The following is a 27,713-nucleotide window of genomic DNA, read 5'->3' as shown; positions in this document are numbered from 1 at the left end:
TTTTATGTTAACTTCAACCCTAATAAAAAGCATTATTTTGTTATTTTAACGTAAGAAAATAATATGGAAAAGGGAAAAAAAATCATTGTGTAATATCGAGTACTGTAAAAACATACCATTATTGCTCTAGTAGTATTACTTATCCTTTAGGTTAAATCAACTTTTAATTGATTTTTAAAAATCTGTAAATCCTAAAAAAATTTTTTTTCAAAAGAAACATTAAGATTTTTATGTTGCTTTTTTCTTAATTTTTTATTTTTGCAGACTGCTTTGAAACATACCAAAACTTAAATGGCTAATGGCACTTTACAATGTTGAAACAGTAGCCAAATAAAATGTCAAACAAAAATTATCTTAACATGACATCTTTAAAGTTGAACCTTCATTCTGATGCTGGGCAATTATTTTAAAATTGAGGCTTTAGGTTTTCTTTTCTTTTCTTTTTTTTGGGGGGTAGGGTGGGATGAGGAGAGAATACTCATGTGATTTTAATGGTATTGGAGAGTTCCCTCTAAACTTATCAGTACCTACTCTTTAAGAGTCTCAGAGAGCACTTAAACTTTAAATGGTGTACCAAGTAGAGAAATGACCTAGGAATCAGGGAAGACTGGTTTCAAATCCTACCTCTCACATAGACTTGGCTGTATGACCCTGGACAAGTGCTAACAACAAAGGTTAAAATGTAAAAATTATCAATCTTTAGTGATTGATTTGCAATTCATTAGCCATCACAACAATTAATCACACCAGATATGACATCATTTTTAGCACCTTCATTACTTCTAAGAAATTAACAAGCAAAAGAAGGGGTACAAATAGTTTATACATAGAAACAATAGTTTAATCAGTCCTCGGTTCTTTGAGAAACTCCACAAATGGACCAAATATAACAAAGCTTTCTGGAGTAACACTTTTCAGTCCTTTGGTGGACATTGGCCACTCATTTATGAAAACAGTTTCTGATCATAGACAACTGGATTCAAAAGTTGTATTCTTATCTTGAATTATAGTTCAGTGAAATGATGGAATCATTTAGGGTTAAAAACAGTTTAAATATGGAAAGAACAACCATATTTTAGGTATGGCTTCAAAGAAGACATAAAACATTTCTACAAACAATTACCTTCATTATGGTGCAAAATTAATTTCTGCTAGTTTTGTTTATTGGTCAGAAATGTATTTTGTCAGACAAAATTATATCTGTAGAGAAATATGTTCAATAAAAAATGACCTTAAATTCTAAGTTAAAAGTTGAAAAGCAAACTAAACAAACAATATTTAGCTTTCTTTAAAGGCTAGATGCATTTCACAGAATAAAGATGGCTGATCTCTCCTTTTCAAATTAGTGTTACAAATTTACAAGAGAACATATTTACAATTCTTGCCCAACATCAAATAACCTGTAAAAACTTTTAAGCATGTTTTACATTTCAAAAATAAATAGAAGCTTTCAACTGAAAGCATATATATTTATAGCTATGTGAAGTAAGAATTTTTTTTAAGCTATAGAGGAAAAAAATGCTCCCAAGCTTTTTAAGGGCCCACTGAGTTATATAAAGCCTCTTCTGTCCCAACATTTTCTTGAATTCAAGTGATATTTTCTTCCTTTACAAATGTGACCACCAGAGCTTTTGCTTCTAACCAGTCAATCCGTTTCCATGGCAGCACTTCGGGATTCCTTAGCTACCATAAGTCTCATTAGCTGACTATGGAATTTCTCAATCTTTTTTACATCTTGGGCCTGGTCTGTCCTGTATACCAGACACTGCAAAACAAAACAAAAAGTAGAGATTAATAAAGCATCAAGAAAAAAAAATAAAATAAAGCATCAAGTTAGAATGTGATTTCCTATCTTTTAATATTATATACTTGTATATATTATATATGCATATATAATACTACATACTTATATAATAATACTATATGCTTATATGACAAAGTTTAGAGATTCTCCACTTTATTGTATATCTACTCATACTCAAGAAATATTATGAGGCATACTTAAGCTCCCTAAAATTATAAAGCATGTTCATTTTTCTTTAAATCTTGATCTTATAAAGCTGTCAATGCCATTACAGCAAAAAAGATCAATCATGTCCTAATATTTGAGAATATCCTTCCCTCAATGGTGTCCAGTTAAAACATTATATATTATGATTTTTTTCTCACCCCAATGGAAAGAGGTCAGCACCTAAATACCTATGTCTTTCTTACCAAGTTCATCAACGAGTCAGTAATGTTACTGTGGAAGAAATCAGGTAAATTTTATAATGCACTTTTCTTCTGCAGAAAATTGAGAACAGGACAAAATAATTAGATAGTGGCATTCAAATCCTAGCCTAATGTCAACCCAAGACCTGAATTAAGGCAGATAAAATACTATTCTACTTTTTACTATTAGAAATCCAAGATTCCATAAGCTTCCTCAGGAATCTGGATCCAGTGTCAGTTTTCCCTAATGAGAAGTCCCACTTTTCTCTTATTATGAATTTTCCCTTACTATAATTTCAATTCTTTATTTTTTTTTCACCATGGATAAAAAACTAAATTCCATATTGTATTATGGTTATTTAAAATATTTTTTAGGTTTCTTCTCCTCTTCAAAATAAAAGATTTACCTTTACATATTGCTCAGAATGCCTATTTTTTGACTCTCTGAATGACCCCCTTTTCCTTTTGTAAAAGTATAGAGTAAAACCATGCCAGGAATGGGAATCTTAACTCAATTTCATCTGACCCACAAAGTGTTAAGTCTTATGAAGGTCTTTAAATTACAAAAATGCTTTTAAAAAAATCTTTGGAAATATGTTTTAAAAATTACAAATAGAGGGCATTACGAATGTAAAAATCCTATATATTGTACACACCCCTTCCATACCCCTTCCAAAACTGATCATAATGTAAAATTTTAATTAAAAAAGAATTCACTAATTTAAGGTTACTCATTCTGCAATTTCCCACATGGAACATTTTGAGAATAGGGCAAATAGCAAAATCTCATTACTATGTTACAGTATGCTCTAACAAAATGATTATAATAATGTTCTTTAATCATCCTTTGATGTTACTGTATTATGTTCAGTATATTTTAAGAAAGTAGGGAAAGCCTATGATAAGATTTTCAAAAGATTCTAACCAGAATGTTTCAAATCCCAGATCTACTGTTGAATAGCTTTCCATCTGTCAACTGAGTAAGATGGATTAGATGATCTTTAAATTTTTTTCTAGTCCTACATTCTTTTGAACATTCTAATTCTTTTATTTTCCAAACCTTTAATAAGTAGCTCAACAGAAAAATAGTTGTACTTAATAATGGGCCCAATACAATAAGATTTCTTAATCTTTTTGTTATCACCCATTTCTTTGTCAGACTAGTGAAAAATATGGATTGCTCCCTACTTAGAATGTTTTTAAATGTATAAAACAAAATATATAGAATTATAAAGGAAACCAATTTTACATGTGTGTGTATTTGGCCTTGGCTAAGGCATTTGGGGTTAAGTGACTTGCCCAGAGTCACACAGCTAGGAAGTGTTTAGTGTCTAAGACTAGATTTGAACTCAGGTCCTCCTGGCTTCAGGGCTGGTGCTCTATACAAGGCGCCACTTAGCTGCCCTGAAATCATTTGTATTTAAAAACAGTTATCAAGATAATGCTAACTATGCTAGGATTAATTTTCAAGATTTTACATGCCATGAACTCTGGTATCTTTTAATAACATCAAAACATTACTAACTCATTTACCTTGTGTTATAATATATTTCCTAAGTCTTTCTGCCATATTTTATCTAACTAATGTTTCATGTCTGGTCATGTTTGATTCTGTCAATACTTATTCCAATTGAGTTGGAACCATTCTTGTAAATTAATCAAGATGTTGAATTTCATTTCTTTATTCCAAATTGTAGAGCAATTCCACCCAGTTAAGTGCCATATGTAAACAATAAGCATATTTTTATTTCCTTCATTTAGGTCTCTGATACAAATATTAGGCAACAGACTAAAGAATTAATCCTTTGGCCCAGGCACTTAATAGGCCACATACACCTACTGCTGACCAAATGGTGTCACTCTAATGGGCTGTCCATACAGGCCTGACAGGAAGAGTCACAATTCTATCTTCTTTAATTGTTGTGGATGTCACAGAGATAGTATCAAACATTCAAATGATGTCTAAATTCCATAAGTTATACCTACTGTTACCCTCTATATCTTCATAACCCAACATTCTACCACAGAAAGAAATTCAATAATGACTGTGCAATATATACTCTGTAATTGTTATTAACTCCTGCTGACTTAAGTATATTAAGTATAACACAACTTTCTATAGTGTATACATATAGTGTGTGGGTATGTGAATGCCCGTGTGTGTGCATGCACACACACACACAAAATGACAAAAGCAAAATGATGGAATGCATAAATGGGAATTTAAAATGTAGAAAGCAAAAAGGTGTACACTCCTTTCTTGTCAAGTAATTACCACTATGATTCATTCTGGGTTCCCTACATAAGAGAAGACATATAGAACTGAAGCAAATTATTCAATCTGAAAATGAAAAGCTTTAATAAGAGTCATCACGTATACAAAACACTACACAAGGAACTATCTGTTGGTCATTAAATCTAGAATAAAAAGAACTAAATTTAAGTTGAATGTAGTTATTAGCAGATTTATGGGTGAGAACTGTATAGGAGTAAGGACCATTAAAGAACACAATGACTTACTACGCATAGATTTTTTACTGTCAGGATCCTTTTAGGGAGATAACACAATCATAATAGCATTTATACAGAACTTTTAAATTTACATTATTATTATCTTTATCAAATAAAGAAACTGAAGCAGAGATGAAATGACCTGATCAGGGCCATACTATTAATAAATTTGTCTGAAGCAGAATCTCAACTCAGATTTTCCTGACTCCAAGTCAGGCACTCTATCCCCTGGACCAATAAGCTATTCCGATTTGTAATATTCATCTGTGATATTCTTTATGGTCTACTGAGAACATGAAATAGGAATAACTAATCCTACTAAACAAGTCTTATGACATGAAAAAACACATTTTTAAATAAAAACCGTGTGTGTTACTGTTATCTATAGTAGCCCTCTAATTTACTGAAATATATAAGATTATTACCAGGGGAAAAAGTAATTCTTTAAAGGTTAAACTGTCTATTATCTTACTTAATGAAGTATTTTTCAAAAAGTACTTTATAAAGTTTTTAATGAATGAATATTATGATTTTGTTTATCTTCTAATCCTTATTACAGAACATATTTGTTAGTCTGTCACCTATGTATTCTTGGGCTAGATCTAATCTTTCATTTTTTCATCAGTAAAAATAGACTAGAAGAGAACTATTCTAAAGTCTTGTTTATCTCTAAAATTCTATGACTCCTCTTTAAAAAGATGTAGTTCTCTGTTCCATAACAAATCAATCACAAGTAAACATCAGGATTTTCTTTATATTAATATTCAAAGTCCTAAAAGACTCTATTTCTTTCTTTGAGAAAATGAACTTTATAAGTCTTCTTTTTATTACTTCACCCAATTTAACAGCCTCCAAGAAAACATTATAATCATTAAAAATATAAGACTTTAGCATTACTGAGAAAGCATTATAAACACAAAATTTTAAGGGATTAGTTAGCTCCTGAGCAGAAGTTTTAAATCTTTTTTTGTATCATGGACTCCTCACTTTAGTAGTGTAATGAAATCTATGTACATTATCTAAGACTGTTATGTTGCCCACATTCACAGTGAAAGGAAATGCTAAATTTCAGCTGAAGGTTAGTTATAATTTTTCCTGTTATCCAAAGTCACAAACCACCTGAAATCTATCTAAAAGGGCTTTGGGTAAAGATAAAAACTGATAGCTGCTTTGTAATCTTCCTAATTAAATAATCTAATTCCAGTTATATGTTCTAATTATGGTGCTGCCATAGATTGTATTCTAATTATTTTAATTATTTTGAGATATGGCTTCTACATTCTCCTTACATGAAGATGGTCAAAAGAAAGAAACTACTAACACGGGTTTCACATGCTACTAAAGAAGCAAACTGAATTACTTTCTAATACCCCACAAAAGTAGTTTCTAAAACAATGTTCCTGAACTTGGAACAAAGAATAAAACTAACATCTTTATAAAGTAATTTGCATAAATGCTATGATTAATTCTTAACAAATGATTAACCCAGGAATCTCAAATTTGCACAATGAAAAAAAATTTATACTTACAACTAAATCATCTGTTACTTTGATACACAGATTCCCATCTGAATGCCTATATTTGAGAACCACACGTGCCTGAAATACAATTTTAGAAATGGTGAAGACAGTTGGCATTTTTTCATAAATTTTGCTTCAATTAAACAGATTTTAAATAATCTTAATCTCGTCTTTTCCTCAAAACCAAAACATCTAAATGTGTCCTTTAAAAAAAAAGAATTTATGTTAGTGAAGTAGAAAGAGTCCTTTATCTTATTTTAAGTAGATTTATATAATACTGGTATCCAAATATAACAGCTTTGTTTGGAGGGTTATTTTTATTACTATAATGACAAAAATTAAACTATTTTGGAACTTTACTGGGAACAGGGAATTAGGTTTGAAGTGAAAATAAAACCTAACAGTGCTTTCCTAAAGTTAGAGTTAATGAATGACAAGGGAAATATAAAGTTTTTAAGCAAAGGACAAGTTTTAGAAGTCATTCTGAATCAATTCCTTCCAATTCAATGGTGGTGCTACATCCATGACAATTTGACAAGCTCTTCTTATATTTTGCATAGCAAAACAAATAAAAAGCTATCCTTACTTTCACCCAGTTATTTTCAATAAATATTCATACCTGAACTCTCATTCTTCTACATTAAAGTCCTACCTAAATGATTCATCATGATCTCAAGATAACTCCAAATGTCTCAAGAGTATTATCAACAGAGCATAAAAATTCTAGTCCAACTGAAAATGCTACATGAGTGCCCAGTGCTAAATCTGTATGTTTGAGGAAAAGGCTAGCTAAATTTGGAGAGGATCATCTCCAAAATGGTGGCTATAAAACAAAGAAATTTTTAAAAATTTAGTTACCTAACAAACATCCATCCCCTATTAAAGTGGAATGAGGTTGTGATCTATGAAATAGTTAATTTTCTCCATGATGTATTTTATAAAATGTTAGCAGTTTTATATTTGCATACCCATGATAACCTTGTTCAATATAGTTAAATTGCTAAAGAATTTGGATTATACTTGCCTTAGTAAAAAAACAAACAAAAAACCACACAGATAAATATATGTATATTTTAGTTGAATATTCTTTGAGAGGTAAACTGAGGCAAGAAGTTAGAACAAGAATTTATTAAACAACTATCATGGGCAGGCAACAGTGCTAAGCTCTTTAGATACTCCCCCTCCCCCTCAAAAAAAGCCAGTTCTACTCGTCTAATGGGAGAAAAAAAATATGCAAACAACTACATATATACAAAATAAACTGAAGAAAATCAATAAACAGAAAAGCATTAGATTAAGGGGGATCTGGAACAGAAGATGGAGCTTTACCTGAGACAAGAAGAAAGCCAACTGAAGTTAGAAGGAAGAGATGAGGAATAACTCTAAAGCATAGAAGACAACTAGTGAAAATTTCCAAAGTCAGAAAAAGTAGCAGTACACTAATATCCCAAAAAATATAGGAGGGGTTGAGTGTGTGGGGGGGGGGGGAGGGGAGGATGAGAACTAAGAAGACTAGAAAGGTAGGAAGGGGCCACATTATGGTGGGATAATCAGAAGATAATTTTTATATCTGATCCTAAAGGGAACAAGGAGATACAGTAGTTGACTTGAATAAGAGCAGAATAATAATTGTCAAAACTTCTTTAGGAAGATCAATTTGATGACTGAGTAAAAGATGGACTAAAATGGAAAGAGACTTGAGGAGGGGAGACCAATCTAGTAGGTTACTGCAATAATCTACTTGTGAGGTAATGAGAGACTAAACCAGGATGGCGACAGAATCGGAGGAGAAAAGGGTACAAAGAGAAATGTTACAATGGTAGAACCAACAAGAATTGGCAGCTAATTGGATGGAGGAGGAAGGTGAGGTTAAAGGATGGAGAATCACATCTAGGTTGTAATGCTGGCTTACTGGGAAGAGAAATAGGAAAATTAGAAAGAGGGCAGGATGGGGCTTTAGGGCGGAGGGGGGAAGATAATGAATTCTATATTTTGGACATGCTGAGTTTAAGATTTGGCTCAAAATATCCAAGAGACAGTTGGAAATAAAAACTGGAAGTGAGCAGAAAAATTAGGGCTGAACAAATAATTCTGATAATTATAAACATAGAAATAATAGTTAGAATCATGAAAGCTGATGTTACCACCAAGAGGAAAGGAGAGGGAGGGAAGGGGAGAAAAGTCTAGGACAGAATCCATGGTGAAGAGGGGATGACTTGGATGAAGCTCCAATAAGAGTTAGATTAGTAACAATACTTCGCAGAAAGGGCCAAGAGACAGAAACTCACAAAAACCTAGACAGAAGAGGCTATCAAGGAGAAAGGAATGATCCATAGTGTCAAAGGCTGCAGAAGGTTAAAAAAAGGACATGATTTGGTCAATTATGACATCACTCGTAAATGGAGAAACTCCTCAGAACATGATCAATAACTTAGGTAATATATGAATTTTTCCAAGCAAGCAGAACAGAAGGCTATTCTCTAATATATATTCCCATCAACTTAATATTGATCTTCTGACTGCCAGTATTATAAGATGTACAATGTTGGTATATTACTTGTAAAATGAAAAAGCATTAAAAAATGATCACTTTTCAAGAAAATTCCCAGAAGAAAAAAAAATCATTACATGAACTCTTCCATTCATTTCAGCTGATTTGCTGCTCTATCAAACACAAACATTAAGAATGGACTATCTTCACTAATTTTACAGCCCATCAAAACTAACTCAAATATAGTATTCAAACTTAAATAATTCTTTGATATTTTATATATTACATTTTCCAAAGAAAATAGATAGTGTCATATTAAGCCTATTGTGTAATATATAATACATATTACATTAGGATTTTGAGAACTAAACTCTACAATGTTACCAATGATTTATTTATTGTTAAATCCAGAATCCCTTTTCATAGTGCTCATCTTTCTTATTTAACATTAATCATCATATATTCTCCTAAACACTCGTCTTCCCTATTTTCCTTAATGCTCCTCTCCTACCTGGTTCTCCTATCTGTATAACTGCTTCTCTCTCTTTTTTTTTTATCATGCATTACATATCCCCCATGAAGATGTTTATCCCTAAGGATTTCTTTTCTTTTCTCTGTAGATGTTCTTTTTTTGTTTATGTCATCAGCAACCATGAACTTAATGTGAAGTCTATAGATGACTCTCAAATCTACATATTTTGAGCTCATCTCCCCAATATCTCATCCTAATCTCTCTATTCAAATCATCCTAGTGTAGGCCTTAGTTCTCATCACCTTTGGCCTAACTAATCTCTTTATTTCTAATATCTTCCTAGTTTCCAATCCATCATCCAAAGAGCTGTCTGATTCAAATATAGATGTCATTCCTGCTCACAATGCTTCAGAATAAAATACAGATCTGTGTCTTCTTTCACAAGATGACTAATATAGTAATATGTTTTGCATGATTGAACATGTATAATCTATTGCTTACTGTCTAAGAAGAAGGAGGGAGGGAAGTGAGGAGAAAAAATTTGGAACTCAAAAAATTTTCTTAAATGAACGCTAAACATGATTGCATGTGAGTAACTTATATTAGACTATCATCTGTCTTGGGGAGGGAGAAAGAAAAATTTGGAACTCAAAATTTTATAAACGAATGTCTGAAAACTTTACATGTAAAATGATTTACAAAAAAATTAAAAGTGTTTTGCAAACCTAAAAAATGAATTTTAAAAATTGTCTTTACTTATAATTGGAGTAAAAAAAAATTATTTAAAAAGAATAAAACAAATTCTTCTAACTGTATAAAAAGCCCTTCACACTTCTCTTTCCAAACAATTGTACATTCCACCCTAATCATCCTTGTATTGTTTTCCCCACCTCATACCCTTCTTTGTACTGGCTGCCTGGAATGTTCTATTTCCTCATCTCTTCTGCCTCTTGAAATCCCTAGCTCCATTCAAGACAAAAATTCTTTTTTTTTTTTTAATTTTTATTTAATAATTACTTTATATTGACACTCGTTTCTGTTCCGATTTTTTTTTCCCCTCCCTCCCTCCACCCCCTCCCCTAGATGGCAAGCAGTCCTTTATATGTTGGATATGTTGCAGTATATCCTAGATACAATATATGTTTGCAGAACCAAACAGTTCTCTTGTTGCATAGGGAGAATTGGATTCAGAAGGTATAAATAACCCGGGAAGAAAAACAAAAATGCAGATAGTTCACATTCGTTTCCCAGTGTTCTTTCTTTGGGTGTAGCTGCTTTTGTCCGTCATTTATCAATTGAAACTCAGGTCTCTGTCAAAGAAATCCACTTCCATCAAAATATGTCCTCATACAATATCGTTGTCGAAGTGTATAATGATCTCCTGGTTCTGCTCATTTCACTTAGCATCAGTTCATGTAAGTCTCGCCAGTCCTCTCTGTATTCATCCTGCTGGTCATTTCTTACAGAACAATAATATTCCATAACATTCATATACCACAATTTACCCAGCCATTCTCCAATTGATGGGCATCCATTCATTTTCCAGTTTCTGGCCACTACAAACAGGGCTGCTACAAACATTTTGGCACATACAGGTCCCTTTCCCTTCTTTAGTATTTCTTTGGGATATAAGCCCAATAGAAACACTGCTGGATCAAAGGGTATGCACAGTTTGATAATTTTTTGGGCATAATTCCAGATTGCTCTCCAGAATGGTTGGATTCGTTCACAACTCCACCAACAATGCATTAGTGTCCAAGAAAAAATTCAAATGTCATCTCCTACAAGAAACATTTCCTGATCTTTCCAGTGGTTTCTGGGTCTCTCTCCAACTCCACATTTAGGCTACATTTATTTTTGCTTTTTGTATATGTGCATTCATGTTGTTCCCCATTCCCCTTCCTAACTCTCCTTTAGGATTAGAACCTGAGTCTAGGGACTATTTGCATCTCTCTCTTTGTATCCCTGTTTTTGGCACAAGATGGATGCTTAATAAAAAAAAATTTTGTTTTGCTCAATTAAATCTCTGAATTCATGTCTTCCAAGGAACTGCATGCATGACTTAGGGAAGGTAAACTCATCATACCTGTGTTATCATCATTCTGCCACAATTAGGTTTTCATTAGTTCTCATAGAATCCCAAAGTAATGAAATATATGTATATACCCACACCCACACATTTAATCAAACTCCAACTCATTCTTCAGAGCACTGTGCCAGGAAGACAGTAGGAGTGCTAGTGTGATTTCCTAAAAGATCAACTTGATTTAGTAATACGATGCTAAGGATTGCTTTCAAGTTTCTGTGAGGTACAAAACAATACCATTTTGCATGTGCATTTTTACATACAGATGAAATCTTGTCCTGATGTGCTATTTATCACTCCTAACATCTTCAACTTCATTCCTCTATATCTAATCTAGTGCTAATCATAATGCTTTAACACAGATACAATTAAGTGATCAAATTGTAATTTAGATTTTGGTATGTTGCCAGGAGTGTGCAGGAGTACAGGATGAGTTTCATTGGTAAGGGTTAATATTCCTTGCTTTAAGCAAAAGCAATAGTACCAGTCCCATGCTGTGACTACTTAAAATTGTTCTACATTTAGTGAGCTGTTTTCAAATTGCTCAGCATCTATAAGTTAGGAATAGAATCTTTTAAAATGTATATTACTCCACAAAAAATTGTATAAATTGGTCTCAATGTGGATATAATTTCTGTAGCAGTCCTAATTACTTTTTTTTTTAAATTAAGAATATTATAAACTCTACATTCTGTTTTCTCCAAAGAGTGCTAGGAGAAATATTAAGCCTTCTATGTTATTATACAAAGACCAGTTACAAGGCAGGAGGAGGGAAAGAAGCAATATAGTTTAGCACCTGAGATCTTTTAAGTAGTAAAACTATGATCTACAGAGAAATGCAATTAAGACATTAATACATTGTTGGCAGAGTTATGAACTTATCCAACCATTCTGGGGAGCAATTTGGAACCATGCCTAAAGGGCTATCAACTGTGCATATTCCTTTGATCCAGCAGTGTCTCTACAGGTCTGTAACTCAAAGAGATCATCGAAAAGGCAAAAAGGACCCATATATGTTTATAAGCAGCCCTTTTTGGTAGTGGGGGAAAAAAAACGAAACTGAGTAGATGCCCATCAATTGGGCAAAATTTGGAACAAAGGATTTTGCAAGGGTGAATGTTGAAAACTATATATTTTGAAAACAAAAAAGCTTTTAAAAAAAAAAAAAAAGGCCAAAAAAACTAAGCATGTATTTAGCACCTACTAAGTGTAAGGTACTATGCTGAGATTAAAGGATACAATGCAAAAGGGAAACATTTCTCTTTCCTCAGGACTAAGCTTTAAAAAATTGTTAAGATCTCCAGAATATTACATATTGTTCAGTCTTCTCCAATTCTTTGTGATGCCATATGGGGTTTTCTTGGCAAAGTGTTTTGCCATTTTCTTGGCCAGCCCATTTTACAGATATGGAAATTGAGGCAAACAGTTAAGTGACTTGCCCAAGGTCACATAGCTAGGAAATATTTGTGCCTGATTTGAACTAAGGGGAAATCATATAGTGCAATGGAATTCTACTACATTCACATACCACAACTTGTTCCATTCTCCAAATGGCATGCATTTGTCAACTTCTAATTCTTTGCCATCACAAAAAGAGATGTTAGTAATAGTTTTGTACATTTTTTAATGATTTCTTTGGGACAGTGATATTGCTGGATGTACACTTTGAGCATAGTCCCAACCTGCTTTCCAGAATGACTAGATCAGTTCACAACTAGACTAACAGTGTACTGGTGTCCCATTTTAGGCAGGAGGAGTCAAGTTTACAGATAAGACCAACACAAAGTGCATCTGAGGAGAGGAAACATAAAAATTGCAAGAGGAAAGAATACTAATCCTAAGCCTAGAAGTAAGACAAGAGATTCTGAAGTTAGAAAGCTAGGATCTTGGAGTTAACTATGTGTCAGTTTGAGAGAATAGCTAAAATGGTAGAAGGCAGCAAGAAATGGGGGGTAGGAGAGAGAAGGATCCTCTACCTTAAAGTATAAGTCATGAGGTAGTGGAGGCCAGAGCAATTACTCTTTTCAGCAATTTTGCAGGGAGGAGGATTAAAATGACTCTTAAGGTGATGTCTAAAACAAAAAAAAAATTTTTTTTCAAACTATGATTAATTAATGAACTGGATTTAATTTACTGAGCAGTTACAGACATGAGTTTAAAAACAGATATTCCATAAAAAGAATACAGCTTACTTTGCATTGTAATAACATAAACTAAAATGAGTTGGGATTTAAATTTTAAAAACCCAGTTAAGCAATTGGGGTATGTTTAAGGATAGAAGAGCAGGAAGGAAATCATAACTTTGACTTTAAAAATAAGACATCATCCCACATTTTGAGAAGAAAGAATATGCAATTTATGATTCGCAATGAAATGAATGGATAGTGGTGAAGTACTTCACATTTCACTTCAATAGACAATGACTACTGTTTGCAGAGAGCATAATACTAAACACTGGAGGAAAAAAATGCAATTATTTGGATAAGACACAGTCCTACCTTCATGAATCAGGGAAGAGATAATTTAAGAATTACTGAATTACCTGAATGCCATGAAGTTGTGGGGATGTTGTAGGGATACTCCTTAATTGGGCAATAGCTGAACAAGTTGTGGTGTATTATTTTGTGCTATAAGAAATGATGGGGGGGTGGAGCTGATTTCAGAAAATACCTATATGAAAAGCAATATGAACTGATGAAGTGAGAAAAGACAGCAAGATTGCTAAGCACAGTAACAACAAAGTTGTAATGATCAATTATGAAAGACTTGGCTACTCTGATTAACACAACAATCCAAGCCAATTCCAAAAGAATCACAATGAAAAAATTCATTTTTGTTGTTCAGTCAGTCACATTTGATTCTTCATGACCTCGTGGGCTATATCACACTTAGGCCTTTCTATCTACACTACCTTCTGCCCAAGCTCAAATTTATTGCTTTCATGACATTATCTATCCAACTCATTTTCTGTCGTTCCCCTTTCCTCTTGTCTTCAATCTTTCCCAAAACCAGCACCTTTTCCAGTGAGTCCTGTTTTGAATTCTGTCTTCTCATCATGTAGCCAAAATATTTACATTTCAGCTTCAGTTTTTGAGCTTCCAATGAAATAGCACGAATTTCTTTAAATAGACTGATCTGATCTCCCCAGACTCTCCTAGAAGTCTTCTTCAGCACCATAATTCAAAAAATACAGTTCTGTGGTGCTTAATTTTTGTTATAGTTGATACCTCAAGGTCATACATTGCTACTGGAAAGACGAACACTATGATAGTTGCTGGCAAACTGATGTCTCTGCTTTTTAGTAAGTGGTCTAGACTTACCACAGCTTTCCTTCCAAGAAGCAAGCATCTTTCAGTTTCATGGATGCAGTTGCCATCTACAGTTATCTTTGAGTCCAAGAATATAAAATCTGACACTGCTTCCATTTCTTCTCCATTTGCCAGGAAGTGATGGCCCAGCTGCCATGACCTTAAACTTCAAGCCAACTTTGTCTCTCTCTCCCTCTTTCACCCTCATCAAGAGGCTCCTGAATTTCTTTTCACTTTCTATCATCAGAATGGTATCATGTGCATATCATTATTTCTTCCCACAACCTTACTTCAGTTTTCAATTCATCCAATCTGGTGTTTCAAATAAATGTAAGTATATAAGAATCTATATATCTGTATAATACACACACACACACACACACATATATATATGCACACATACATACACACACAATCAATGTCGGTATAATATCTATCTATCTATCTAAAATACTATCTATTTCAAAGAGAACTGATAAACTCTGAATGCAACCTGGTCTAATTTTCTCTATTCCCCCACTCCCCCGTTTTTTGCAATATGGCTAACATGATTTCACAAAAATAATTTATATCATTATTTGTCATTCTGATGAGGCAAGGGAGAGAAAGGAAGGAATTTTGAACTTAAAATTTAAAAAAGAAAAAACCAGTAAAAAATAAATAATTTGGGAAAGGGAAGAAAAGAAAAAGAAGTATAAAATCTTACACAAGAAAATAACTCTCTGAAAATTAGAATTAATCAAAGTGAATCGAAGGACTCCATGAAACATCAAGAAATATTACAACAAAGTCAAATAATTGGGGGGGGAGGAAGTAAATTATCTCACTGTATAAACAGTTGATATGAAAAATAGATTGAGGAAGAGATATTTTAAGAATCAATGAACTATTTGAAACTCATAGTCCCTCAAAAGAACCTGGATGTTATATAGTCTGGATCACACAAGATTTAGCCACCATCATATAGATGAAAAGAACTCAAAATAAAATGTCACATAAAGGAAAAGATCTAGGTTTACAACCGATAATAATTTGCCCAGCAAAATTAATGAAATAAAAAACTTGCAAGACTCCTGATGAAAATACCAGAAGTGAATAGAAATTCACATACAGAGGAGTTAAGGAAAACATAAAAAGATAGTAATGTACAATCACAAGGAATTAAATAAAATTAAATGTTTATATTTTTATATGGCAAGATGATATATATATATATATCTCCTCTCAGAATTATCAGATATTGCTGAGGGATTCTAATTAGACAGACTGGGAGTGATTGTTGTTATGATGATCTTAAAAAAAACAAAAGAGGGGCAGCTAGGTGGTATAGTGTCTAGAGCTCCATCTGTGAAGTCAGGAGGACCTGAATTCAAATGTGGTCTCAGACCCGTAACACTTCCTAGCTGTGTGACCCTAGGCAAGTCACTTAACCCCCAACTGCCTCAGCAAAACAAGCAAACAAAAAACAAAACAAAACTGAAAGAATGGGAAAGCCTGTTAAATGAGAAGAATAAGGAATGTTATCTCACATAAATGGAGTGCATCAATAAAAGTCTACACAAAATAAAAAGAAAGTGAATCAGGCAACATTTGAACTTCACTTTTATCTGAACAGGTTGAAGGAGGGATAACTTTATTAATGTATATAAATACATTTGACATAAGGTATTTGGGGAAAGGGACTAAAAAAAGGTAGATCAAAGAAGGGATCAGTCAGAAAGCAAAACAATAAAAGAGAGGGTGGGGGAAAGAGAAGAGAAAGTTTAAAATAATAGAATGGAGGAAAACGTACAGGTAATAGCCACTACTGTGAATGTGAACAGGATCTCACTCATAAAACAAAAGAGGATAGTAGAAAACTGAATCCAACAAGAGGGTGCTTTACAAGAAACATTTTAACCACAAAAATCCACAGTTAAAATAAGGGGCTGGAGCAAAATCTACTGTACTTCAACTGAAGTAAAAAAGGTAGGCATAACAATTATGAACTTAGACATAACAACAGTAATAACATACCTAACTAAAGGGGATAAATAAACAAACTACACTTGACTGCAAGGTACCATAAACAATGAATTAATATTAATAATAAACATATATGACCCAATGGCATAGTGTCTGAATTCTTAAAGGAAAAACTTTATTAAAGAAAGTATAACAGTAAGAGGCCTCTTTTTTCTTCATAGATTTGATACATCTAATCAAAGAATAATAAACAAAAGAAAAGAAACTGCGTATAATTTTAGAAAAGTCAGCTACGAGAAATATCTGGAGCATATTGAATGGGAATAGGAAAAATTATATGTCAGTTTCTCAGCTGTTCATGTATTCTCACAGAAAGTGACCATATATTAAGACAAAGAAATCTAACAAATGCAAAAAGATAGATTTTTTTTACCAACCAATATGAATTAAATTCAATAAAAGGGCTTTAAAATAAATATTAAAAATTGGAAACAAAATCATTTTAAATAACGGGTGGGTCAAACATCTAATATTCGATACCAAGATAAGGTCAAAATGGGTTCATGATTTAGACACACAGGGCAATGTTATAAGCAAATTAGAAGAATAAGGACAGCCTACCTCTCAGATCTGTGAAGAAGGGAAGAATTTATGGCCAAGAAAAATTACAAAGTGCAAAATGGATAACTTTGACTATATAAAATTAAAAAGGTTTTATATGAACAAAATCAATGCAGCCAAAATTAGAAGGGAAGCAGAAAGCAAAAAACAGCCATTGTTTCTGATAAAGGACTTATTTCTAAAATACATAGAGAACTGGCTCAAGTTATCCCCCAATTAATAAATGATCAAAAGGATATAAACAATTTTCAGATGAAGAAATTAAAGCCATTTCTAGTCATAGGAAAAAAATGCTCTAAATCACCTTTGATTAAAGAAATGCAAATTAAGACAATTCTGAGATACCACTTCACAGTCTCAGATTGGCTAAGATGACAGGAAAAGATAATGATGAATGTTAGAGGGGATGTGGGAAAACTAGGACATGAATAAATTGCTGGTGGAGTTGTGAACTGATCTAACTGTTCTGGAAAGCAATTTGAAACTATACCCAAAAGACTATAAAACTGCATATCCTTTGATTCAACAGTATCTCTCTCTATTGGATCTGTAATTCAAAGAGATCTTAAAGAAGGAAAATGATCCACATATGCAAAAATGTTTGCAGCAGTCCTTTTTTGTAGGGACAAGGAACTGGAAATTGTGTAGATGTCTATCAGTTGGAGAATGGCTGAATAAGTTATGGTATGGTATATGAATATAATGGAATATTATTGTTCTACAAGAAATAATAAGTAGGTTGATCTCAGATAAGCTTGGAAAGACTTATATGAACCAATACTTAGTGAAGTGAATAGAACCAAAAGAACATTAAATCCAGTTACAACATGATTTTGTGATAATCAACTGTGATGGACTTGTCTCTTTTTAAAAATGAGGAGATTCAAGGCAATTCTAATAGATTTGTGATGAAAAGTGTCATTCGCTTCCAGAGAGAAAGTTGGGGAGACTGAATGTGGTCAAAGCATAGCATTTTCACCTTTTTGTTTCCTTGTTTGCTTAGATTTTCCCTCTTTTGCTCTGATTTTTTTTTTGAGCAGCATGACAAATATGAACATATGTTTAGAAGAATTGTACATTTAACCTATATAGGATTATTTGTTGTCTTCAGGAGGAGGAGGAAGAGAGAAAATCTTAAACACAATGTTTTGCAAAAGTCAATGTTGAAAATTATGTTGGCATGTATTTGGAAAAATAAAATACTATTAAAATCAAGAAAAAGAATGGGTGGGTCAAAAACAAATCATAGAAACAATAATTTCATTATTACAAAATTAGGAGTAAATTTGGATTTCTCAACCCTTTTATCAATTAAAAAAAAAAAGGCAACAAATTGAACAAGCAACGAAAAAGACGACCAATAAATAAAAATCCACCAATGTAAAAATCCTGAAAACCAAAGGAGAAAAAAATCAAAGGGAAAAAAATACACAGAATTAACAAGACAGGGAGGGATCTTGATTATGGGGTTCTGCTCTTTTTTTTCCTTAAAGAAAATAAACCATTAGCTAACTTGATTTAAAAAAAAAAACCTGACAATTTCAAAAAATGAAAATAGATGAATTCACAACCAATGAAGAACAAAAACAAAAAAGGAGATATTTCATCAAACTTTATGTGAATTGACAATCTAAACTAATAGATGACAACTTTTTCTTCCCCCTCAAAAAAAAAAAAAAAAAACAAAAACCCTCCAGATGGATTTACAAATGAATTCTATCATTTAATGAATAATTAATTCCAATATTACATACACTGAAAAAAAAAGTTAAAAGAGGGGTGAAGGAATCCTGCCAAATTCCTTAACAAATATCACCTTGACACTTGTTCCAGAGAGTCAAAACAGAAAGAAAACTAGACCAATATCTTTCATGAATATTAATGCAAAAAATTTTAAATAAAAATATTACCAAGGAGACTACAACAATGTATCAGAAAGATTACACACCATGAGCAGGCTAGATCTATATAGGAACACAGGGCTTCAATGTTAGAAAAATTATAATCATATCTGACTATATTAACAAAAACAAAAATCATACAATTATGCTCCAAGTTGCAGAAAAGGCTTTTGACAAGATATATTTATTCCTATTAAAATCTCCTATTAGAAAGTACAGGAATAAAAAGAGATTAATGTACTGGTGGAACTGAACTAGTACAGCTTTTGTGGAAACAATTTGGAACTGCTCCCAAACTGAGCATAACCTTTACAACTAAGTCTATACCCTAAATTAAAATAAAGAAGAAAATAACCTAAACATTTATAGGAGCTGTTTTCATAGTGCCAAAGAATTGAAAATGGAAAGGCTATGCATCAAATGGAGAATAACTGAACAAGCTATCGTATGTATATATGAAGGTCATGATTATTGTGCTATTAAAAATGATCAAGGCAATAGTTTCAGAGAAACCTGGGAAGTTGTATGAATGGATGCAAAGTGAAATGAGCAGAATCAGGACTACAATTTATACAGTAATAACAATGCAAAGACAAAAAAAACCTTTGAAAGGCCTTTAAATCTTTGATCAACCACAATTCCAGAAAACTCATGATGGAAACGTGCTTTCTGAAGCCAGATAGAGGTGATGGACTGCAAATGCAGTGCAAATTGAAGCATAAATTTTTTTGGACATGCAGAAATCTGTCTTGACAATAAATATGTCTAACAGTTTTGTTTTTCTTGCTTTTCTCTATAGGGAAAGGCAGTAATGGAGGAGAATATGAAATTGCAAATAAAATTAAATGTTAAAAAAAAAAAAAGAAAATAAGTTGAGAACATATGTTATATGTCAGAAAATATTGTGATAAATAAAATGAAAATTTATGTAAAGTATTTTATAAACTTTTAAGTACTAGCTCTTATTACTATTAATCACAATACCAATGAAATTCATGACAAGCTTTTACTTAAGGACCCTATATTGAGTTCTTAAGAATTTTATATGGCTTTAGAGATCATAAGCTTGACACATCTGAACTAATGTGGAAGAGTCAACAAAACTTGAACTGCTAGCTACAATGCTTAGCATGACATTTCGCATCTGAAGTTCTATATCCCCAATTCTAATAAATATACCAGTATGTATTTGCTCCTTAGGATTTTTGAAAATGCCAAGTGCCAGACAGGTATGAGATTCTCATGAGGCTCCTCTAACTCCAGCAACATCTATACTCAGAATTCATAAGAGAATTCAAAAACAAATTCTTTAAAGCAAAGAGTAACCTTTTTTTTTTGGTATATTAAAGGTTTTTATTTTCAAAACATGCACATGGATGATTTTTCAACACTGACCCTTGCAAAACTTTTGTGTTCTAAATTTCTGCCCCATTTCCTCAACCTCTTCCCCTAGATGGCAAGTAATTCAATATGTTAAACATGTACAATTCTTCTATACATATTTCTACAATTATCTTGCTGCACAAATTGGATCAAAAGAAAAAAAATGAGAAAGAAAACAAAATGCAATCAAACAATAACAAAAAGTGAAAATGCTATACTTGTGATCCACACTCATTCCCACGGTCCTCTATCTGGATGTAGATGGCTCTCTTCATCACAAGATCATTGGAACTGGCCTGACTCATCTCACTGTTCAGGAGAGGCACGTCCATTACAATTAATCATCGTATTAATCTTGTTGCTGCTGTGTACAATGATCTCCTGGTTCTGTTCATTTTACTTCGCATCAGTTCATGTAAGTCTCTTCAGGCCTCTCTGAAATCAGCCTGTTGATCGTTTCTTACAGAACAATAACATTTCATAACATTCACATACCACAATTTATTCAGCCATTCTCCAATTGATGAGCATTCACTCATTTTCCAGTTTCTTGCCTCTATAAAAAAGGCAGCCACAAATATTTTTGCACATGTGGGTCCCTTTCCCTCCTTTAAGATCTCTTTGGGATATAAGCATTATAGTAGTAACATTGTGGAGTCAAAGGATATGCAGTTTGATAACTTTTTGAGTATAGTCCCAAATTGCTCTCCAGAATGTTTGGATCATTTCACAGTTCCACCAACAATGTATTAGTGTCTCAATTTTCCCCACATCCCCTCCAATATTTATCATTATCTTTTCCTGTCATTTTAGTCAATCTGAGAGGCATGTAGCGGGGTACCTCAAACCTCAGAGTTGTCTGAATTTGAGCTTAAGAGTTACTCTAAAGCAAAGGCTCCATTCCTCCCTATGGGACAAGCCTCCCATCTCTTTTTTTTTTTTTCACTCTCTTTTTTTATCACTCTCTTTGCATAGGTCTCACAAACTTATAAAACTATGATGAACAGCCTGATTTCAGAAAAGGCTGGAAAGATTTAGGTAAACTGCTGCTGCACGAACCAAAAGAACATTGTACGTAGCAAGAACAAGACTGCGTAATGACCAACTATGACAAATTCAGAAATTTAGTGTTCCAAGGCAAGTACAATAAACTTTGGATGGAAAATCTATGTCCTATGTCCATCAATTGGAGAATGGTTGAGTAAATTGTGGTATATGAACATTATGGAATATTATTGTTCTGTAAGGAACGACCAGCAGGATGAATACAGAGAGGACTGGCAAGACTTACATGAACTGATGCTGAGTGAAATGAGCAGAACCAGGAGATCATTATATACCTCAACAATGATACTGTTTGAGGATGTATTCTAATGGAAGTGGACCTCTTCGATAAAGAGAGCCTTAATTGATCAAAGATGGACAGAAGCAGCTACACCCAGAGAAAGAACACTGGAAATGAATATAAACTGCTTGCATTTATGTTTTTCCTCCCGGGTTATTTATACCTTCTGAATCCAATTCTCCCTGTGCAACAAGAAAACTGTTTGGTTCTGCACACATATATTGTATCTAGGATATACTGCAACCCATTCAACATGTAAAGGACTCTTGCCATCTCGGGGAAGGGGTGGAGGGAGGGAGGGGTAAAATCGGAACAGAAATGAATGCAAGGGATAATGCTGTAAAAATTACCCTGGCATGCGTTCTATCAATAAAAAATTATTTAAAAAAATAAATTAAATAAAATAAAATAAATTGCACAGTAAAAAAAAAAAAAAAGAAAGAAAGAAAATCTATGTCCTATTGAATAAGCCCCAGTGGTTCCACATTGTTTCTAAAATTAGCTACAGACTCCTATTTGACATTTAAAATCCTTCCCAACCTGGACCCAACCTTATAAATATATTACTTTCTTCATACACTCTATAATCAAGCCAAAGTGGGCTAAACATAATTTAAGCTAAGACAAAATTCCTAAATAAATCACAGAAAGGACTATTCAATAATCCTTTGATAAAATCAAGGAAAGCATAAAATAGGAAAATGTATGTTTACCCAATGCCTTCACTCCTAAAATAAAAGATATACCCAGTGAAGTCCAAATGGATGAAATATTCTCTTAAAAGAAAAGTAAGATTCTCCAGATACTCCTGTTTGAAGAATTATATCAAGCAAATTATATCAAAACCCTGGATCTCATCAATGAAATTAATGACCATTCAGGATAGATCAATAAACCTTCAACTTGAAAAAATAAATGAATGAAGAATACCTACAGCCCCAACAAGCGGCTTGTTGGGGGAAATCCATGCACTACCAATGGAACAGAGAAGAAATGAACAGCAAGAAAATAGGAGAACAGGTTATATTGCACTCGGGAAACCATAGTGTAGACATTATTTAATGATGCCCAAGCTACTCTCCCAAAATAAAAATCAGTTATCTGATGACTGTTCAAGCTGTGTGGCTGAATTACATAAAAGAAATAATATAAACAGAAAAATTCCAAGGACAGAGCACTGGACACCATTCTTAGGATTTAAGAAGAAAATGTAACAAAGCAAACAGAAGTAGTTGGAGAAATACTAGGTCGGTAGCAAACTAGGAAATTATGACACAAAGAACAAGGAAAATTTTTGAAACTTCTTGAAAAAATTTGGCAGTTTACCTATTTAAACATTTATATTCAGAGTCTATACATTCTCAAGTTTATCGGCTTTATTTATAGCTCAGATCATAGAACAGGCCTGCATGTCTACATTTTTCTATATGAGTGCCACTTGCTAATAGGCATTTAATAAAAGTTTTTATTAAAATTCTCAAGGTTCTTAGCCTAAACTTAGAGAAGATAATCAAAACACAAACATAACAAATGCTGATGCAAATTAATACTACTCTACTTCCCATACCTATAAACTTTGTTTCTTTGTCTCTCAAATTATCATACTTTACTTACTAAGCTATTTCTTCTACTGGAAAATAAAACTAATTGATGTGAAAATGACTGTTTTTAAAGTGACTATTTAGCATTCCTCTTTCTCAATACTACCATTTTTTAGTCTCCTAAATGCTAATTTAAAAAAAAAAAAACCACCCAGGAGATTCAGAAACAAATTTAAAATAGCCCCAATTTTATTTTATTTTATTATTATTTTTAAAATATTTTATTTTATTTAATAATAATTTTATATTGACAGAATCCATGCCAGGGTAATTTTTTTACATTACCCCCTGCACTCGCTTCTGTTCCGATTTTTCCCCTCCCTCCCTTCACCCCCTCCCCTAGATGGCAAGCAGTCCTATATATGTTAGATATGTTGCATTATATCCTAGATACGATATATGTTTGCAGAACTGAACAGTTCTCTTGTTGCACAGGGAGAATTGGATTCAGAAGGTAAAAATAACCCGGGAAGAAAAACAAAAATGCAAATAGTTCACATTTGTTTCCCAGTGTTCTTTCTTTGGGTGTAGCTGCTTCTGTCCATCATTTATCAATTGAAAATCAGGTCTCTTTGTCAAAGAAATCCACTTCCATCAGAATACATCCTCATACAATATCGTTGTCGAAGTGTATAATGATCTCCTGGTTCTGCTCATTTCACTTAACATCAGTTCATGTAAGTCTCTCCAAGCCTCTCTGTCTGTATTCATCCTGCTGGTCATTTCTTACAGAACAATAATATTCCATAACATTCATTTTACCACAATTTACCCAGCCATTCTCCAATTGATGGGCATCCATTCGTTTTCCAGTTTCTAGCCACTACAAACAGGGCTGCCACAAACATTTTGGCACATACAGGTCCCTTTCCTTTCTTTAGTATCTCTTTGGGGTATAAGCCCAGTAGTAACACTGCTGGATCAAAGCGTATGCACAGTTTGGTAACTTTTTGGGCATAATTCCAGCTTGCTCTCCAGAATGGTTGGATTCGTTCACAACTCCACCAACAATGCATCAGTGTCCCAGTTTTCCAGCATCTCCTCCAACATTCATCATTATTTTTTCCTGTCATCTTAGCCAATCTGATAGGTGTGTAGTGGTATCTCAGAGTTGTCTTAATTTGCATTTCTCTGATCAATAGTGATTTGGAACACTCTTTCATATGAGTGGTAATAGTTTCAATTTCATCATCTGAAAATTGTCTATTCATATCCTTTGACCATTTATCGATTGGAGAATGGCTTGATTTCTTATAAATTAGGGTCAGTTCTCTATATATTTTGGAAATGAGGCCTTTATCAGAACCTTTAACTGTAAAGATGTTTTCCCAGTTTGTTGCTTCCCTTCTAAACTTGTTTGCATTAGTTTTGTTTGTATAAAGGCTTTTTAATTTGATATAATCAAAATTTTCTATTTTGTGATCAGTAATGGTCTCTAGTTCATCTCTGGTCACAAATTTCTTTCTCTACAAGTCTGAGAGATAAACTATCCTATGTTCCTCTAATTTATTTATAATCTCATTCTTTATGCCTAGATCATGGACCCATTTTGATCTTATCTTGGTATATGGTGTTAAATGTGGGTCCATGCCTAATTTCTGCCATACTAATTTACAGTTATCCCAGAAGTTTTTATCAAATAATGAATTCTTATCCCAAAAGTTAGGATCTTTGGGTTTGTTAAACACTAGATTGAATAGCCCCAATTTTAGATCCAAAGTTCACTAAATGTTTTAAGAAATAACTTATAATCTGTATGTAAGCCTGAGTCTTAATAATGCTTTATACATTTTAACACAATGCCATATCATGTGCAAAATCAAAGTTCAACTAAACTCAGATGCCAGGTTGTTTCCTCCCCACCTCACTTCCAGTTTTATCCCAAACTATGGAAACAACAGAAACAACTTTGTTTCTCCTGCTTTTAGCTAACATTTATCATCTTAGTAATCTGAAAAGATAATGTCCCAGACCTGGCCAATTTAATTCAGTACAAGCAACATTACTTTTGGATACAGAAGGGGTTTGAGTTTTGTTCCATCAAAAAATATATATATATATTTAAGTGGGTCACTGGCAACCACCATTATATTTCAGTTCATATGAAGCCCAGCAAGTTTGTTTGTTTTTCCCTGCATGTGCTTGTCTACTCTTTGAACCATTCCAAATTATTACTGCAGGGTAATAGGAACAAAATTTGGAATGAATGGGAACCAATTCCTTAAGGTAACTGTGTTCTTATTCTCTTTTGTTTTCAAAATAAACCAGAAACCCCAAACCAATACAAACACCCACTCACCACCTTTCCAGCTTCTGAATTTAGGGACTAGCTGTTATATCCAAAACAAATCTGCCAGATTTTGCTAGAAAAACCCTCAAATGTATTAATCAATTAGAACTAATCATGCATGGTTCAGCCATTTGTATTTCAGTATACATTGTCTCAGGGTCAGTTAGGTGGCAAAGTGGATAGAGCCCCAGGCCTGGAGTCAGGAAGAATTAACTTCCTGGGTTCAAATCTGGCCTAGACACTTACTAGCAATATGACCCCTGGGCAAGATACCTGGGCAAAATGATCTAGAAAAAAAATGACAAATTGCTAAGAAAATCCCAATTGGGGTCACAGAGTCAGCCACGACTGAACACACACATATACACATACAATTTCAAATGAAATCACTTTGTATACTTTAAAATGTTATATTTCAGTTTTAACATTCCCTGCTTAAAACTTTTTTATTTGAACCTCTTCCAATAAAGTTCAGCTTCAGTCTCTCTTCTTACAGGTGGTAGTGCTAGAAGATTGTGTGCCATGGAGTACCAATACTAGAAGACACCAAAATGAAAGGTGATCAAATTCTGATTGCAATTACACTTTCTATCTTTAGTTTAAGAACTGGCCCAGTTAAATCCAGAGTTCATCAATTAAAATGTTGGCCAGTAAGTGATGAATTCTTTTGACAGTAGCAGTTAATCAAAATTATTCACAGAGAACTGTGATTTTCAAATATGTTACCTATCTATAAAGAAATCTTGGCACCAAAGGAATTCACATTTGGGAAATGTGTTTCCTACCTTAAAAAGGATGCACTGATTTTTTTTCTAATACTGAAATGGTATTATGGGCACCAAACTTGTTACGTTTAAACTTTTAAGTTTTTTCTTGCAAAGACTCTATACTCAAAAAAAAAAAAAAAAAAAACGTATGTGTGTGTGTGTGTGTGTGTGTAAACCTGAATATTAATTCACCATCCAATGAAACTAATCTAGACCAGAGCTTCTTAAACTTTTCCCACGCATAATCCTTTCACTCGAGAAATTTTTATACAACTCCGAGTGTATAGGTATGCAAAATATTCATATCAAATATTTAATGATAATAGATCATAATCTCGCGACTTTCCACATTCAGTTATGAGACCCCATATAGGGTCACGACCCAGTTTCAAACAGCTTTGGTCTGGATGACCTTTTCCTGACTCAGTTCAATAATATTTGTCACTCGCTAGGCCTGTAGGGATGCAAAGATTAAACAGAAACAGTTCCTGCCCTCCCTGAAGGGTCTTGCTTACTTTTCCTTCTTGGGGACCGAGAAAATGATTGGAGATCATTTGGGGAGAAATACGGCCCCCACACAAGAGGGTTGGGTACAGGAACGTGCCTCACCTAGGAGATGCCCCTTCCTGTGCCTTCTGAAGGCTCACTTGGTACACTGTGCACATATCTCTCCGGGCAAAGTCTCGAAGCACTACCAGAGCGATCTCTGGCTCTGCCCACACAAAAGGCTCCCACATCTAACGGTTTGGTGGACTAGAGAGGAGACAGAACTATTGAAAGAAAGCAGGTGCTTAAAAATAAATACGTAATGACCCACCGGGATAAGCCGCCCACTAGCATCCTCTAGACCTGGCACCGCATAAGAGCTGTGGAGAGATGCGGCGGCTAAAGAGGTCCTACTGTAAGAGACTCACATTACCTTCATGGGATCGGCGAGGTAGAGCTTCTCGGCCGCGCGGCTAAATTCTTCCCAAGTCTGGTACTGCGGCATAGTGGGGCCGGCCCGGCACGGGTAAAAGGCAACCAGGCCGCAAGAGCCAAAACCACCGAAAGCCGCTCAACCGACTCAGCGATTCCCTCACAGTCTCCGCGGCAAGATGGCGACGCCACCTCTAACCATCGGCTCGTACCATTGGATGGTGACGGAATGGGCTCGTCCAATAAAAAGGCAGTATGTGAGAGGGGGCGGATGGAGAGTCACGTGGGACTATTACGTAGGACGTGTAGTGAGCAGAACTGTC

The 27,713-nt window shown here is 33.7% G+C and overlaps 1 protein-coding gene across 1 annotated transcript; it reads right to left on the bottom strand.

The window, feature by feature from the left end:
- Positions 1 to 225: 225 nt before the first annotated feature.
- SRP9 (signal recognition particle 9) lies at positions 226 to 27,588 on the bottom strand. Its single transcript, XM_051993402.1, has 3 exons — positions 27,392 to 27,588; positions 6,252 to 6,320; positions 226 to 1,765 (listed from the first exon to the last, which is right to left on the bottom strand). Exons 1-3 carry the CDS (start codon positions 27,461 to 27,463, stop codon positions 1,646 to 1,648), a joined length of 261 nt encoding a protein of 86 aa, XP_051849362.1. The 5' UTR covers positions 27,464 to 27,588; the 3' UTR covers positions 226 to 1,645.
- Between the last annotated feature and the right edge of the window lie 125 nt (positions 27,589 to 27,713).

The sequence above is a fragment of the Antechinus flavipes genome, chromosome 4 (assembly GCF_016432865.1).
Source record: "Antechinus flavipes isolate AdamAnt ecotype Samford, QLD, Australia chromosome 4, AdamAnt_v2, whole genome shotgun sequence".
NCBI lineage: Eukaryota > Metazoa > Chordata > Mammalia > Dasyuromorphia > Dasyuridae > Antechinus > Antechinus flavipes.
Note: the sequence above shows the minus strand (reverse complement) of the source record. Positions and strands in the feature narration are given on the sequence as shown.